At 37.8% G+C, this 18,769-nt stretch overlaps 1 protein-coding gene across 1 annotated transcript in view; it reads right to left on the bottom strand.

Moving 5' to 3' along the window:
- DSG2 (desmoglein 2) overlaps nucleotides 1-18,769 on the bottom strand; it is a 50,999-nt gene that overhangs the window by 21,804 nt on the left and 10,426 nt on the right. The window contains 5 exon segments of the mRNA XM_047828391.1: nucleotides 1,048-1,214; nucleotides 2,071-2,215; nucleotides 2,359-2,520; nucleotides 6,113-6,247; nucleotides 7,938-7,973. Coding sequence (XP_047684347.1) covers nucleotides 1,048-1,214; nucleotides 2,071-2,215; nucleotides 2,359-2,520; nucleotides 6,113-6,247; nucleotides 7,938-7,973 — 645 coding nt within the window.

The following is an 18,769-nucleotide window of genomic DNA, read 5'->3' as shown; positions in this document are numbered from 1 at the left end:
TCACAGATAGCAGTTTATTAAAAAATCAGAATAATTAAAAATAATACTTTTCCATTCTAATTTTATGTGAAAAAGTACAGAGTAGAATTGTAGGAGTAATAATATTATTTAATTTAATTTTACAGAGATCCTGTTAGCAATGTTGGACACAACTTCTCCCTCTCTGGACAGAATGAAATCATTTTCCCAAGTCATATAAAACATAATGACTGCACTTGGACAATGATTTATGTTTAATGACAGTACAGTGTTCTTAGGATCATCATTTTACTCATGCACACTGTTAAAACCTTCATGTATACAACATTTAAAAAGTCTTCTATTTCCTGTTTTCATCTAAAATTTTCCCTTTGGGTTAGAAAGAAAAAAGTGAACAGCCTGTCCAGGAATCCCACTGAAGTTTCCCTCCAATTTGGGAATTACAACAATTCATTTATTTACAGGTATTTCCATTATCCTAATTAGGACTCCAATGTCAGTCTTCGTTCCTCCTTCTCTATCTGTATTAGCACAGAGGGCGAATTTCATTACAGAACCACAAATTACAGAACATGGCTTTAGGACGCTCTAGCAAACAGAATCCTGACTGGAGAGGCCCTAGAACATGCTGTCCTTATGTAGTTTTACATTTTCTAACAGCCAGGTTTTAAAAAGTTAAAAAAAAAAAGGTACTACCAATTTTAAATAAATTTTATTTAACCCATGGTATCTAAAATATCACGTCAACATGCAATCAACAGAATATTACCAAGATGGTATGTTACATTTTTTTCCACGCTAAGTCTTCCCAATCTGGTGACTTTTTTTACATTTATAGCACATCTCAATTTGGATGGATCACATTTCAAGTGCTCAATGGCCACATATGGCTAATGACGACCATACCGGATTGCACATTCCTAGAAGAGGGTATTTATAGGACTTATTCTATAAATGAGGGAATACAAGAAAGTATGAAAATTACAAGAGGAGAGAAATAAAGAGAAAGGAAAACCTGAAAAGATAAAGAAGAATTTAAAAGATGAGCAACATAAAATACTAATTTACCTCTCTGTCCAAGGTAAAACTGGTCGTAAAAATCTCGCCTGTATCTTTATTTAGGTAGAACACCGGAGGATAAGCAGGCTCTTGAGATACAATTCTATAGGAAATTTTAGAATTCAGGGTATTGGGCTCATCTGCATCTGTTGCGCTGATTTTCATCACAAATGTATCTGGCATTAGAAAAAAAAAGTGTCTAAGATGAAACTCAACTGTAAGCACGCATATGTATGTTGTTATTTTCTTCATACCTTCAGCCTGTTCCCAAAAGGATTTCAAGTGCTTATCAAAATCACAGTTTACCAAAATCAAAAAATTTAATTGGATGAGAAAGTAAGTGTGGATGGGGTACAGAATTAGGAAAGGTAAGAGGAGGGCGAGGTTGGCATCAGTACAGAGAATTCTTAGGGTGAAGTCCTGAACACTTGCTACAGGAAGGCTGCGGATTTGCTTATAATCGCTCTAATAATCAATACAAAGAAAGAAGAATGAACAGATACAAATACATGCTTACTAAAATACAAACAATTCAGGAGAAACGTAGCTATTCTTTATATTATGATCAAAGAGAAATGTCTCCCGCAAGTCTTCCCAGAGACCGCTGCACTGGACAATGTTGTCAATAAACCTGAGAAATAATATAAGTCAAAAGTCAGTGAACAACTGCCGGTGGGCCAGAGCTGCCAGCCACCTGTTTCTGTAAATACAACTTTATGGGAACACAGCCACACCCACCTGTTTACATGTTGTTTATGGCCGCTTTCTAGCTACAAGGCCGAACAGTTGCTACAGAGACCTAACCTGTCACATCGATCTGCCGTATCTGTTCTGATGGTAAAAAAAGACATCATGTAAAGCCTTTTGAACTCATCTCAGAAAAAGCAGTTCCAAACCTAGAGCGGCAGGTTTATTACTATCTGTCCTGTGGGTAGTACTTAGCCTCCATTAAGATACAGGATTTAGTGTTCAGTTACACAGTGGGGTTAAAGTGACTGGGGGTACTCAATCATAAAAATAACAAACTCTGACCTGCTGCACTCAACTCTTCAACAGACCCAACAAAGACGTCCTGCGTGAACACTGGTTCGTTGTCATTGACATCAAGAACTTTAATGCGCAGTTCTAATGGTTTCTCAAGGTTGTTTCCTTTTTCGTCCAAAGCATAACCAACGAGCTGAAGTCATGACATAAATAATAGAAGAGATGAAATATAAGCTAAGGTAATTAAATTACCACAATATAAAAACAAAACAAATCATAACTATTATTTATCAAAGAAAAACTACAAACTAATAAATGTAAAGCTGTTCTTCTCACCAGAAAACTTGGCGTTTCTTCTCGATCAAGAATGCTGGTAATGTTCAATTCTCCAGTGTCTTTATTAAAGACAAACACACCAAAAGGTGGCTCTGTGATCCCTTTTCCGGTATATTTGTATGTGATTTTTAGTCCTCTTTCTTCTGCAATATCAGAATGTATCTAACATAAAAATAACAGAAGAATGCCTCAAGTTAAACTCTCTATAACTTATATGTACATATTTTGAATGAAAAATTTCCCTCTGAAGTTTTCATAATCTTGATAGGAGGCCGGGAGGGGGGCGGTGGAGCACAAGCACTCAAGAGAAGATGTGCTTATGTAAGAGAACTTGGGTTCAAATCCTGTCTCAGCTACTTACCAGTTACATGATACTAAGAGTTACTTAATCTCTCTGCACCTCAGTGTTCCTGTCTGTAAAGTGGAGAGATACTACTGTCTACCCCTTAGGGTTGTTATGAAGTTAAGATATCACTAAGGGTATATCTTGGAAGGACAGATTTTAAATTTAGCACATGAGGTAAAAATTGCAGAGTCAAAATCACCTTTATAAATGCATTCAATCATCTGGAAAGTCTGAAAATGTATCCTTTTATAGAAGGATTAAAGTTTTCAAGGTTTAAAAAAAAAAAAAAAAGTGAAGTCCCTTCCCTGCTTGGAATGCCTCAGGAAAGTCATCCATCTAACCCATTTCTAATGCCTTTCCTGGTTGTCATCTTCATTTTCTATAAACAATTTCATTTGTGTCTATAATTCTTCACTAGTAAATGTGTCTCTGTGGCCCCTATTGGTTCCTTAATTTTCTCCTTCAGACATCATAGAAGCCATTGCCACTCACCTCACTGGTCACTTCTTTGTCCTGAAATCTCAGGATAGGTACATTTCTTTGCCATAGATATCCCAACATGCACTGGGGCTGGGAAATTGCTGCTGAGAATAACCAAGGAAATAGCAGATGGGGGGTGGGGGGTGGGGACTCCAACCTCCAGTTCTACCAGCTCTGTTCCTGGAGTGGAATGATAACCTGGGGCACTACCACGATTACCTTTCACTGAGCTTCTGTCTTTCTGTCTTTCTCTTTCTCTGTGCTTCTCTCTTTTTTTTTGCCAATTATATGCATATACACACACATACAGTATTTATAAAGAATATTCTAGATCTTTATGTACTAATGATATATTATTAATCATTCTACTCAGGTTAAAAATAAAACTGTGTGTAAACATAATTGTTGGTTTGTTTGTATATGTGTGTGTACGTAAGAGTATGTAAATATACACATATTCATGCATTTCCTAAGATTTGGAAGATGCTACACTGTTCACACTATTACCTCTAGATAGAGAATGTAGAAAGCTGGGAAAATTCCACAAGACCCTTTGCTTTTTATGTAAATTTTACTCTTAACAACTTGCATAATTAAAAACAGTAAGAACAGCTAATGCCTGTTGAACCCCAAAGAATCAATGCATTTTGGGGAAACCTATTGAAAGAATGTGTGAATGACTCAGACATCTCAGAAAACCAAACAAAAAAACTTAATTGCTTGTATACATACTAAAATTTTGGATTTTCGAAGGCTTTTGTGAAAACATGCTGCTAGACAGAGGAAATTTTTGTCTTCTCTTCTGGAGCCGCTCTTCTTTGAAGGAGCTCTTCCTGCACAATGTTTACGATATTGGGAAGATAAAGACAACACCAGGATATGAACATGTATTCATTCACACAAATGTTTCCTGAGCACCTACTGGATGTTGGGGTACAGGGCATGAGCTATTAGCCTAAGAACTAAGCTCTTGCCTTCAGGAAGCTTCCACTCTGCTAAGGGAGCCAGACAACAAGCAAGCAATGCACGGCGTGTCATGTAGTGGAATGCACCACAGCCGGGCTGAAATAGGAGTAAAGGCATAGAGAGAGACAGGGTGAGGCAGGGAAGGGAACTCTTTTAGGAGATGACACTTGGTCAGAGGCTTGATGCTGTGAGATACTGCAGTTATCTGTAGGGAGGGGATTCCAGGCAGAAGGAACAACAAGGGCAAAGAGTGAGGGGCCGGAAAGAGTTTGTCAGTTTGGGGATGTAGGAGAGTGGGAGATGCGGGGTGATAGGAGCTGAGGTTAGAGAGGAGGTCTTGTATAAGACTACTTGTAGACCAGAGTAAAGAATATTCCTTCCACTGCAGCAGGAAGCCACTGAAAGGATTTCACTAAGGGGGTGAGCATGCTTGATCTGTCTTTTCAAAAGATCACTCTGGCTGCTTTCTGGAGAATGGACTGTAGCTGGGTCGGGGGTGGCATGAGTGAAGTAGGCAGACAAGGTCAGGAGCTCTTTTGCTAAATCAGAGATGACCCTGACTCGGATGATGAGGGTGGCAATGCAGAGAAGTGAGTAGATCTGGAATATATTTTGGGGGTAGAACTGATAGTACCTGCTACATTTTAGAAAACTGGATAGAATTATAGTGCCATTGACTGAGATGGGTAGAACGGATGGAGAACAAACAGCTTTAGGGGAAAAATCAAGGGCTCAGGTTTGCACGTGTAAATCCAAGATTAAAAGTATCGGGATTACCATCTAATTTATCAAAAAATAGGACACTTTGAGGGGCGTTTGGGTAGCTCAGTCTGTTAAGCCACTGACTTGATTTCAGATCATGTCATGATCTCATGGTTCGTGAGTTGGAGCCCTGCATACGGATTCTCTCTCTCTCTTTTTCCCTCCCCCCATCTCTGCTCCTCCCCTGCTTGCGGGCTCTCTCTCAAAATAAATAAATAAACTTAAAAAAAACATGACACTTGAGAGTGAAAGGAGAGTTATTAATTATTAGGCCAGGACAATGGGCATAAACCAAGACTGTCTCAAGCAGGATGCACGGTCACCCTCCCTATTAGATACCAATTATTTTCATTGTGAAAATATATATAAAAATATACTTTTTATATGTAGGGTGGCAGAATATTCCATTCTGGTGTACGATAATGATCTTGAGCTGATGACAACTGAAAAGCACATTCAAAAAAAGGTCTGCCTTTCCTCTGTGTGCCTAAAAGCAGGACATAAATTTGTAACGGTGTGTTCCCTTCCTTCTCTATCAGGAAGGACAAAAGTGAATCATCAGAGATAACTTTAGACCCTTATCCGCTTAAAGATGGCACCAGGCACCCACATAACAAACTGTATTAACCAGTCTTTTCCACCACTGTTTTCCCACATACTTGCCTTCCCACAATTTGCCATCCCTAGAGATTCGAGGACTTTTTCTTTTTGTCTTGTCACTTCTCTAAAAGTTTACCGTTGCCTTGTTAAGATGCTTTATAAGCCCCAATTCTCACCAAACTTTTGAGTCCTTCATCTCTGAGTACCTCTATGTATTACAGGAACAATACATACATTAATAAACTTGTTTGTTGTTTTCCTGTTAATCTGTCTTTTGTCCATCCAATTTATAGGGTACCAGTCAGAGAACCTGGGAGGGGTGGGTAGCAGGAAAAAGTATCTTTCCTCCCCTACACCGAATATCCTCTTTTGAGTATTGTAGCCCTCTCTGTTAAATAAAGGTTCATCTAGTGTCAGATCCCTAACTCTTAGTTGAATCAGAGCCCCAAATTATATACTACATTCAGAATATTTTCATATTCTGAGTCTTTAAGACTCAGTAAATACATTATATAATTTTCCTTAAATTTTAAAATGAGAGTCTTCTCCCACTGTATTTCAATCATATACATATATTTCCTATTTCTCTGTAGAAGGTACCTTGGCAATTGGATTCCTTTTGGATAGATCCTCTCCCTCTCGAAGAGCCACAGGGGCAGTGATCCAGGCACGCTTTTGCCGCATTAAGTGAGTGTGTTTAGGAAGCAGATTATTTTCATTTCTTGTGTTTAAGGCCTACAACAATAAAATATTGTCAAAAATTATTAAGTATCCTAAGACATTGGTAAGGTATTCTGTAATTTATTAAAACTTTAAAGATAGTTCTGCAAATCTTAAGGTATAAATTTCATATTTTTTAACAGGTTTGATTTTCAAGGAGGAAATATACACAATAATGATATATACACTATGGAGTTCTAGTGAACTCCGTAGGCGTTCAGGAAATTGGCTCTAGACTGGTAGAACAGTATAGTTTTGTTTTTATCAGTAAGAAAAGATTTCTCAGAGTGAAGTGTCACAAAGTCTCATTAAAGTGTCCAGACTAAGGTCCAAGATGGAGTCACCTATGCCAAGCCTCACATCAACAAATTGGAACTTAACAAATTTCTGTGCTAGGCTCTCCCAGAAAAGGATGGCATAGGCCAAGCAATCAATAACTACCAGATCAGCACATTATCTGCCCCAGCTCCAAACTGACTGCTGTAACCAATCAGCAAATACCCAGTATAACTTCCTATCCTTGCTCACTTTGGTATATAAAACCCTTTCATTTTGCACAATTCTTGAAGATCCTTTCCATTTTCCAGCCTGGAACTTCCCTGTTCATGAATCACTGAATAAAGCCAACCATATCTTTTCAAGATCTGTGATTGTTGGATTTTTCTTTTAATAGGCTAAGTTAGTGACCATACACATTGGCAAATTAAAAAATAATATATACTGTGTTAAAAATTCTTTGTTTTTTTTTTTTTTACTGAAAATGAAGTTTAATTTTTCTGTGGTGGCTTACAGTTTAGAAATGAATTACTAAATGTTTTGAAACTAAATCTTAGTAACTAACCTGTGGTATCAATTTAACTAAAATAGAGTGAAAGTGTCAGTTAATGAATTTATTGTTTAAAGCATGAAGTAAAGAGTTAAATTGCCCATCTTTTGTTTTCAGAACCTTAAGTAGAAAAGATTTATTCTATATATTTTCAGTTGGGCTTTAATAGACAAATATTTTATCCAAGGAAAATTTCAACACAGCTGACCTAGTATATTAAGATCAGATAGGATTATTATACTAGGTTTATCATTTTATTTATTTTGTTGCTCTACATAACAAGTATTTTTTTCAGACACTGGTTATCACTAGGTCATTGATTTTTTTTGCCGTTGAAAAATTTTTCTGTAACTTAAAAAATTAAATTATGTAATAAAACAATAAATTAACATTAAAGTTCATAATGTAAAACTATTAAAACTTTATTCTATTTTTTCTCATACTTCAGAGTATTCACTGTTAATTGCTTAATGAATATCTTTTATGATTTTTTCTTATGACCATACAGTTGCACATGTATAAAGCTCTTCTTCCTATAAAAATGGAATTATACTCTGCATCTTACTCTGCCCCTTGATTTTTCATTCAGTACCTCATCATGGAGATTCTTCATGTACCGTAAATTGTTTTACCATTCTATTAATGAACATTTAGATTGTCATAAAAATGCTACATTGAACATCCCTGGATATACGGTTCCTGTGCACATGATAGAGTGGGAATTGTTAGGTGTAAGGGAGTGTGCATTTTTAATATATGTGCTGCCGAAGCGAGCACAGGGAGTGTGCATTTTTAATCTGGTACGGCATAGCCAAATTGTCTTCCATGAAATTAAGCCTCTGAGTCCAAAAGACAGAAATAATCCCCTTGGTTCCTTACCTCTAAATGGAGTCCATTTCCAAAGTTAAAGCAGATCTGGAAAATAAAATTATTTATTTGTTGTTTAATATAATTTATCACTCAATTCAGTATAAATTCTTTGTTAATTAATAACTTACCACCTAACACATTATAGATATTTAAAAAAGGTTTAACCACCACCATTACTATCCTCCTTTGTCAAAAGGAAACAAATTTTAATTTTCCCCTTTGCCTCCCTGCCATGACCAGGGCTAGAGAGAGGAATCTACATTCTTTTGATCCACACTGCCTCCTCCAGGAAACTCAGAACACAACTAATATCTGAAGAACAAAAACAGGAACTCTTCATCTCGTGTTCTCAGGTACGCACATAACTTTCCTCAAGGCCTTTAGTATGAGATGCACCCTCTACTCCTGGCCCAGCTAACTCCCATCATCCCTAGGATCACCCACACGACTGCCCATGTTTGGACTTCCCACCTAAGTCCCCCCAACGCTTTTCTTTGGTTCTTATCAAGCACTGTCACACTTTGGGCTTCATCATCACACAGAAGTAAATATAGTTGCAGTTACTCTAAAATCTGTCCAATAAACTCCTATCCTTTTGACTTTTGCTGTCCTTTCTTTATAGTCTATTAATCTCTTGGTTTCATTTATCCCTTGGCTTACTCTAGACCAGTTCTTTCTCACATGATAGCCACACGGGGCTATTTACACTTAAATTTAAATTATTTGAAATTAATAATTCATTTGCTCACTATCCACATGAGGCTAGTGGATTGAGAACGTTCCCAACATTAGGCAATGCTAGTAGATTACTGCCAGCCATTCCAAAGATGTTGTCAATGACTCTGCGACCCCTCATTCTCTTGACTTCCTAACATTCCTGCATCACCTTTTCACTAACTCTGTAAGCTCATTATTCTCTTTGATTCTGACCCTGTACTGGCAAAACTGGTAGACGAGGCCATGGAGGCTGAATGGATCCATCACATCCATTCACTCTCCAATAGCTGCTCCCTCCTCAGGGGTGGAGGCTCCTTTCTAGGGTGACCATATGTTTCCATTTGCCCAGGAGAGTCTGGATGACACCTGCTGTACTGGCACCCCAACTGTTATGACCCATTCACTCTCAAAGGTGTGCTCATTTAGACTATACATTTTACAGTTGCCTTATCTTTGTTTCTCTTATAGTAGCCCTATAATACCATTCTGAACTTCAGGAGACTGCCCCAATCACACAGACCCACACCTCTGAACGCATTCACTCTTAGATCACCCCACTTTTCATTTGATATTGTATCTTCAATTCTCCTTTCCTTCCCGGCCTTCTCCAAGACAGAGGTGTCCTGATGCCCTTCCAAAGTCAAACATCGTCTGTGTGATTTATCTTCACCTTCTCTACTTATTCTCCTACATTTATCTTCTCAAGAACCTCGCTCCTTCCACTAATTTTTTTATCTTCACTCATCACTGGCTAATCAAACATGTTTATTTCCTTCCCGTTGACTAGCCAAATATATTAAGATCTTCCCTACCTGTCCCCGTCTCTGCTAACATTTAATCTGCTACATATTCTTTTTTGTACTATGACTCCAATCCGAAATTGTCTATATTTATTGCCTTCACTTCCCCACCTTCCATTTGTGCATTAATTCCTTATAATCTGCCTTCAATTTGGATTTTCTTGGTCTTGTTTGCCTTTTCTCATCTACATCTCAGGTCACATGGGTCCACAAAGGCCTTGGTGATAAATCATGGAAAATAAGGCTTTCTTCAAAATTTCTAGGTCTCTTTCACCTGTTCACATCTCTTTGAAGGCTTTTGCAGGGTCTGTTCTACATGTGGATCCTTCATCTTTCTTTCTTTCCTCTACCTTCGACATGTTCTTATCTCTACCCCTGCAAAGAGAAATTCCAGGATGCTCAGTCTCTAGTCTGAGCTTCTCTGGGGCAAACAACCACGGCTAATTTTCGATTTTATGGCCAGATATATTATTTCTTCCTCACCTCATCCTCTCTATTATTGGCTAGGAATGCCACAGACATCTCTACTCAAAGTTATGCTCCCCAAGTTCACGTATTTTCAAAGGTGGCACGGTATGAAAAACAAGCAAAAGCAATGCTGAATGGATTATACTTCTCTGCATGTTTCTCTGGTGGGAATTTTTGAAAGGGAAGAGTAGTGACTCGATCCAAGATTCCTCAGTGTCACATCATCAGGAGACACTCTTAAAATGTAATGTGTTCCTTGCCTAACCATTGATTTCTTTACTTTGTACTGGCCATATTGAGGGATTGATAAAAAAGTTACCACTTTTATTCTTCCCTAAACTCTTATTTGGTCTAGCAAAAAAGGTATAATAGTTACATGCTATTTTATTAAATGTTATCATCCTAAATATCATTAGTACATAAATAAAAATAGTTCTCTATTCAAATGCAAACTCTTTATGAGAGTATTTCTTCATTGATTTTTTTTTTTCCTGGAATGTACTTTTTAGATGTTTTTAGATGTTATTTGTAAGAAATGTAGACAATCATATGGTTATAAACAGTGTTTCTTAAACTTTAACATTCATTTTGCTCACCAGGGATCTTGTTAAAAATAAAGATTTCAATTCAGCAGGTATGCAGTTCAGTCTTATACCCTGCATTTCTACTAACTCTTAGGTAATTCTGACATTGTCAGTTCTTGAGTAGCAAGAACCGTAGAATGTTATAGGAGTAGCAGTTGTTCATTTAGGATTAAAGACATGAAGTTTGCCTTATTTACTACTGTCTCAGTAGTTAACACAAGAAACTTTGTCATTCCTGATTGCTAATATCTTGAATGCAGAGAATCTTTTATTTCATGAATTTAACATTAAGTTTTTAATTGAAAATATATGCAAAAGTAGAGTGAATGGTACAATGAACACTCAAAGCAATACTTAGTTTCAATTAGCTAGCACACACTTAAAAATAGATTTTTTTAAGGGGTGCCTGGGTGGCTTAGTGGGTTAAGCATCCGACTTTGGCTCAGGTCATGATCTTGTGGGTTTGTGGGTTCGAGCCCTGCGTCGGGTTCTGTGCTGACAGCTCAGAGCCTGGAGCCTGCTTCGGATTCTGTGTCTCCCTCTCTCTCTGCCCCCCCCCCCCCCCCCCCCCGCTCACACTGTCTCTCTCAAAAATAAACATTAAAAAATTTTAAAAATAGATTTTTTTTGAGATTTAGGAATGACTTTAGATTTGCATAAATGTTGCAAAGATAGTGCAGGGTTCCCTTGCCCATTTTCCCCACTGACTTCTTAAATAGCTACTATACACTTGTCAAAATTAAGATACTGACATTGGTATATTTATAGAATGTAGAGTTAGCTAAATTCCAGACTTAATGTCTTTTTTCTGTTCCAGCATCCAGGTAGCATCCCATACTACAACTGGGATATCTCCTCTGGTCTGTGACTGTTTTTCAGTCTTTCCCTGTTTATGATCCTGACAGTTCTGATACCGGCCAAATATCCTGTAAGATGTCCTCCAATTTGGTTTTATCTGTTGATTTATTTCACGATCAGACCAGGGTGATGTGCTTTTGGAAAGAACACCATGGAGTGGTGAAGTGCCCTTTTCATCACATTGTATCAGGGGTACAGGATAGCCATATGACGTTGTTGGCTAAGGTAGCTTTTGCAGGTTTCTCCACTGTGAAGTTCTACTTTTCTCTTTCTGTACTCTATTCCTTGCAAGTGAGTCACTAAGTCTAGCTCTCCTTTAGGGTGGGGACTGGGGGAGGAGAGAGATTAAGCCTCACTTCCTATGAGAGAGGCATGCATACATATTACATGGAATTCTTTGGCAGGAAAGCTTCATTTCCTCTTCCCTCATTTGTTTATCCATTTAATCATTTATATCAGTATGGACTCATGCATATTTATTATTCTGTGGGTTATAAACCAATACTATTTTATTAATTTTGTGGTTCAAATCAAATAGTTCCAGCTTTGGGCACTGGAAGATCTTTCAGGTTAGATTCTGTTCCTATGTTTGACATGTTCCCACCTTTTTGTATTTTGAGCTCTCCCTTACTGTCTAGCATCACAAGATGTTCCAGGGCCATCTTCTATTTCTCCTATTTCAGCTTTATAATGAGCCATTTCTTCAAATAGCCCTGAATTCTAATAGGGGGGAATGGTATTAAGAAGCCAAGATCTGGACAGAGATGTAGTACACCCATTATGAAATTGTTCCCAGTCTCCTCAGCCACTTTTTCAGATGAATCATAAAAACAGAGTTTTTCTTAACTTTGTTATTACAGAAAAGACTCTGTTGTAATTATTTTTGACAAGCAGTATCAGCTGGTGCAAAGTGCATGACTTAGGAAACAGTCATACCTAGATTAAAATCCTGATTCTGCTCAATAAATTGCTTTAATTTGTTTCCTTATGTGTAACATAAGAATTAATAATACGTCTGTGGCAGACATTTTCAATTGTATAGCTAATTGTCATTTCCTCTCATTTTAGCATTTACAAAACCCCATTTTGTTCAGGTAGCAGGTAGACACTGCCCAGGTGATGGAGCTGAGTAATGATTGGTATATACCAAAACGTCATAGTCTCCTTCACTTCGATGGTGACTAGTTTATGTGTAAATGTGTGTATTAGTCAGGTCAGGCTGCCATAACAACACTATAGATTGGGTGGCTTAAACAACAGAAATTTATTTCTGAGAGTTATGGAGGCTGGAAAGTCCAAGATAAGGTACTGGCTAAGTCAGTTCCCAATAAGGACTCCCTTCTTGGCTTGCAGACAGCAGCCTTCTTGCTATGTCCACATATGAAGAGGAAGAGTTTGAGCTTGGGCTCTCTTGTCTCTTCTTGTAAGGGCACTAATCCTATCACTTTGGGAGTTAGGGCATCTACACAGGAATCGGGGGTGGGGTGGGAGGACACAAATATTCAACCTAGAACAATGTAGAAGAGAATTTTGGCCAATGAGATATCTGGAGAGCCTGGAAATGACTCTCCTCTTTGATAAGAAAAGAAGTATATGCACGGCCTCTCTTTTTACTTTCTTCTGGAGATTGCTGAGCAAGGACACGACATTTGGAATGGCTAGAGCCATCTGTGACCACGAGGAGAGAGCTAATAAAATGACAAGAGAAACCAAACTGAAACCATAACATCTCTGAGGTAAAAAATTGGTCAAAACTGGGACCACCCCATCTATGGACCATTTTTTAGAGATATTAAACATTATTTTTGTTTAATCTACTTTCAGTTGGGTTTTGTTACTTGAATCTGAAAGCACATTTTGCAGGGTTATAGTGCATAATGAAAGATAGAACATATGAGAGTGATTATTGCAGTGATTGGCATATAGCAGGCATTCAGTAAATAGAACTATGATGGTATTTCCTTAATTCTATGATTTGCATTTTCTTTATCTTAAAATTTCTGAAATTTGGATTCATTCATGCCTTCAATTTCCTGAGCTTCTACAATATGCTATGGTATGTTCTTATCCTCTTGGATTCTTACTTGTTCGAGAGACAGACAAAAATAGGTTGTGATAGCTGTAAAGAAAATTAAAGCAGGGACAGGGTAGTAGAGAGTGATTTAGGACTGCGAGGAGGCTCTCAGAAGAGATTCTATCTTCATAGAGACTGGAATGGAATGGGGGAGTAAGTCAGGCAGACCTTCTGGCAAATGGAAGGGTCAGGCATGGGGGAGGAATGGTATCAGTAATCCAGGTTGATGCTGCAAGAGGGAAGTGAGTCAGTGGAGATGATGTTAGGGCTTTTGGGTGCTGGTCGTCCTGTTTCTTAATCTGGTTGCTGATCCTATGCTATGTTCGGTTTGTGAAAATATAGCAGTTCAGTACACTTGTGATTTGTATATTGTTTCTTGTGTTATAAGAAAAAGGTACAAAAATTGATGTGCATCTTAAAGCTGAGGGTGTCACGGAATAGTTCTACAAATAGTTATGTAAATGCTATCTGCATTTTTATAGCACCTACAGCAGTAGCCTGTTCTCACAGACACTTAATAAAATATGATGGACTGAAATAATTGCTCCACACTTGCACAAAACAAAAACAAAAAACAACAAAAAAAACAAGAGAATTGTACTAACATTTTGTTAATTGTGAGACTGCTTATTTGATTAAGGAAATAGTTAAGATCTTAACTACTCCTTTCTACTTACTCCAAGTAAATAATCTGGTGTTTCCAGAGCACTTCCTTAATTTGTACAAGCAGTTCTCAGTGGGGGGGGGGGGGGGGGGGGGGGGGGGATTTCATATACAACTTCCTCCCCCACCCTGGAGCCATCTGGGACATTTGGTAACATCTGCAGACGTTTTTGGTTTTCAAACGAGTGTGGAGGGCAGGGAGGTTGTCAAACCAGGGTGAGGTGCTACTGGCATCTAGTGGGTAGAGACCAGAGATGCTGCTCAATATCCTATTATGCACAGGATAGGCTCCCCCAACAAAGCATTATCTGGCTCCAAATGACAAAATGCTGAGGTTGAAATACCTTGATTTAGACCATGTGTCTTTGATAGGAAGCTACTATAATACCTAACCAAGAAGGTCATACAAATTTCAGGAGACCATGGATTTATGCAAATTTCCAAACTGCAGGCAATGTAAGTGGAATAACTGACACTCTGACTTCTGTCCTCCATTCCTACTTCTTCCCACTTGCCTTTGAACATTTCCAGCTCTGTAAGTTTAAGTGACATCCTGTGGGGATATGGTAAAAGGGTTTCAAGCATCGCAAGAATGCCTGGACGAGATGACCATTATGGCTTCTCCCAAGTATGAAATCTATAGTTTTTTTCTCACAGGAACTTGGCGACAGAAAAGTTTCGTGTGCAAAATGCCTTTAATACTGAAGAGAGGGGAGCCTGGGTGTCTCAGTCGGTTAAGCATCTGGCTCTTGACTTCGGCTCAGGTCATGATCTCACGGTTCGAGGGTTTGAGCCCCGCTTCAGGCTCTAGCAGTGCAGAGCCTGCTGGGATTCTCTCTCTCTCCCTCTCTTTCCCTCTCTCTGCCCTTTCCCTGCTCACACGCTCGCTCTCTCTCTCTCTCTCTCTCTCTCTCAATAAATGAATAAACTTAAAAAAAAAAGACTGAAAAGGAAAAATAAACTTCTAGTCTTTGCACCCAAAGAAGTTGTATTTTTTTTTTCAACGTTTATTTATTTTGGGGACAGAGAGAGACAGAGCATGAACGGGGGAGGGGCAGAGAGAGAGGGAGACACAGAATCGGAAACAGGCTCCAGGCTCTGAGCCATCAGCCCAGAGCCCGACGCGGGTCTCGAACTCACGGACCGCGAGATCGTGACCTGGCTGAAGTCGGACGCTTAACCGACTGCGCCACCCAGGCGCCCCAAAGAAGTCGTATTTTTATATAAACCATAAAAATCCTTCAAAAGCTTTTCCAATTTACTAAAGTTAAAAAAAAAAAGTTTTTATTTTTACCACTGGATGCTACTCATCTTGCCAAACTGGACTTCCTGGTAACTGGCAAGAAAATAATTTTTCTTTTGGCAGAGGCATGAGGGCAAATCAAACATCACTGCAAAAAATGATTAGTCAATGTACTGTTTGTTCTCAAGGTCAGCACCTTTAAAAGACTTCCTATTATGAAGTCACCTTTATGAGTTTAACAAGCAGAATTCAGGAGGACTTATGAGTCACTAGATGACATCTCCTCCTGATTAATTCATTTTTGATCTGAAATAGATGATCTTGAAGATTTATTCCATGTTTCTGAGTCCATAGTAAGGTGACTCCTTACACGTTAATATCTCAGACCAGTAGATATCTTATTAGAGATAAATGTAGAGGGATACAAAGTAGTTTAAACACCATTCCAAACTTGAGGCATTCTATTCTAATGGCTTATTTCTATTCTGGCAAGTCGGTAGTGTGGTCAATAGACAATCTTAAGGACTCAAACAGAGATGATCTAGCATGTACCTGTTGTTGTTAGTCAAACTCATGCCCATCCCCTGGATAATCACAGGAACACCTGTGTTATTCTCCATTCTCACCCACCCTTTCAAAGAAGAAGAAGGTGTTAAAATTCTTTGTTTCTCCATTTTACTGTGTGGAAGGCAAAACCAGAAACTGCTCCCAAGGATCCTTGGTTTATCCCCAATCCATTCCTAAGCTTTGTCAGCTTTGGCAAAAATAATCTAATAGAAATAAAATGACATTAGGGCCATGGATGCCACTTGTTTATTTCCATGATCGCATATCCTGATTTTTCTATTTGTATAGACAGAGCTAGACTAGCCTCTGTAGCCCCAAGAAGGTCGTGGCAGGACCTCTGTAATGACATAAACTTAGGTTCAAGTGACCCAGTGCAGTAAGAGTGGACCAGTAATTTTGGTGAGCTACTCTGATCAACCTGATAGGGTCAGATTTATGTTAGAATTTCACCTACTATACTCTTTCTCTTAATCTTGCTTAATTTTTTTTTTCTTGAGGGAGGGGACGTAGTTTTTACAAAATGTCTTTTTTTATGGCTAAACATTATAATTCATTTAGAAAATACCAACTTAAAAATGTCTATAATATTTTATTCAACTTATATGTGACCATACATTAAAGACAATTCCTAGAGTAGCTTTATTAAAAAAACTAATCACGGGGGACCTGGGTGGCTCAGTCAGTTAAGCATCCGACTTTTGCCCAGGTCATGATTTCATGGCTCATGGGTTTGGGCCTTGCATTGTTCTCTGTGCTGACAGCTTAGAGCCTGGAGTCTGCTTCAGATTCTGTCTCTGTCTCTCTCTGCCCCTCCCCCACCCACACTCTCTCAAATATAAACATTAAAAAAATGTAAAAAACAAAAAAACTGAATTTATATATACACTTGTATTTGTTTTCACAGTTGGTACTTAAAAAAAACCTCAATAGCCAAGAAAAGCAGTATTTTTAACTTTAATGTTTCAATTCTGAGCTTGAATTTTAGATAGTAAAACTACATACTTTAAGACTGAATGTAATAAATTATATGATTTGTCATAACCTTTCACCTACTCTTATAATGTTTGGGTTAATCTTAATGTAACAAATAGGGCTTTGAGTGAGTCATATTGATGACTTTAAAGAAGCTTTAAAGAAGAAGATATTTTCTTTGGAATTATTAACTGCCCCCCAAAATTTTAAAATGTGGATTTGGCAATGCTGTGCTACCCTTGAGTTGTTAGGTCACATTACGAATTCTCACTTTAAGTTGAGTTTTGTGTCATCATAGACTGCTCCTATATCTTCCTGGATATAGACATTTAAACTGAAGGTCCATAAAAGTCCATGTTATTTTATTTGGTCCTTAAAACATTTTTTTTTTAAAATCAGAGTTGCTAACAAGTAATTAAATGTAAGCTTTCAAAATATTTAATCTTTTTTCTTCCCAATTATTTTCTAATAGGGATGTTAGCAGTGGTTCTCAAGCTTGCGTGGCATCAGAATCGCCTTGTTAAAATACAGACTGCCAGGTTCCAGCAGAGAATTTCCAGTTATCAGTCTGTGAATCAGGGGCATAAGAATCTGTAGTTTCCTGGTTATGCTGATGCTTAAGGTCTGATCACACTTTTGAAAACCATTGTATAAAACCAGAGTAGCAAAGGAAAGGGAAGAATGAGCCTGGATAATTCATTGACTGGATAATAAATCCTCAACTACAAAGACGTGTGAAACGATAGATTCTAAACTAGGAAATACAGGAACTGAGTGATTTCTATCACAAGAAGATTTTTCATTTTAGAAGTAGTAATCAATATAACAGGATTACTTTAAATAGTGTTTCCTCCTCTTTTACATCTTTTCTAGTTTAAGTTTTGCTGATCTTGAGCATTTATTATTTTTGAAATATTTTACCATTTTATCGTTATTTGTTTTCTATAACTGCTATGAATGCTTTTGGAATCAGGAAAAATCTTAGTAAATCTATATAAATTATCTCACATAATTTGATAGACAAAAATGATGCTGTTTCCACCTTTTTGCTGTAATATATTCCTGAAAATTACACTAAAAAAATGAAGAAACCAGATTTCCATCCCCCGAAGTTTAAGAAAATCACGAGCTTCAGACTGTCCCTCTTCACCATTAGATGGCACTGGTCTGTCAGTAAGGCAACAGTGTACTCCAAGGTTCAAACTGGAAAACAGGCATTTTCAATTGGCCTCAAATAAGTGAAGGCAAAATTAAAAACTGTGAAAATCAAGGGCTTTAGAAAGTTGTATGAATCTTTTTGCAGGACTATTACCTGTGAAATTAGGCAAATCTTAATTTACATTTTTTGTCTCTCTTTTCTTTCCTTTGTAGAAAAATTCTAATTTGTAATGAAACTAAATCAATAATCTGGAAGTTCAGGTCAGACTGATGACTAATTAGACAGTAAATATGTTTTTAAAAAAATTTTTAATGCTTATTTATTTTTGAGAGAAAGAGAGAGAGAGAGAAAGAAAGAAAGAGAAAGAGAACAGGGGGTGAGGGCAGAGACAGAGGGAAACACAGAATCCAAAAAAGGCTCCAGGTTCTGAGCTCTGAGCTGTCAGCACAGAGCCCAATGCATGGCTTGAACCCATGAACTGCCAGATCATGACCTGAGCCAAAGTTGGATACTTAACCAACTGAGCCATCCAGGTACCCCAGTAAATATATTTTTTAAACAAAGGAAATTCACATTATTCCAGCTTTCCCAAACATAGAAAGATGCTTTGACTCTTTTTTTTAACTTATTTATTTTGAGAGAGAAAGAGAGCACGAGTTGGGAGGGGAAGAGACGTAGATGGAGAGAATCCCAAGCGGGTTCCACATTTATCAGCATTAAGCCTGATGTGGGACTC

Source organism: Prionailurus viverrinus, chromosome D3 (assembly GCF_022837055.1).
Source record: "Prionailurus viverrinus isolate Anna chromosome D3, UM_Priviv_1.0, whole genome shotgun sequence".
In the NCBI taxonomy this organism is placed as follows: domain Eukaryota; kingdom Metazoa; phylum Chordata; class Mammalia; order Carnivora; family Felidae; genus Prionailurus; species Prionailurus viverrinus.
The sequence above is the reverse complement of the archived record's forward strand: the minus strand, read 5'-3'. Positions and strand labels throughout refer to the sequence as shown.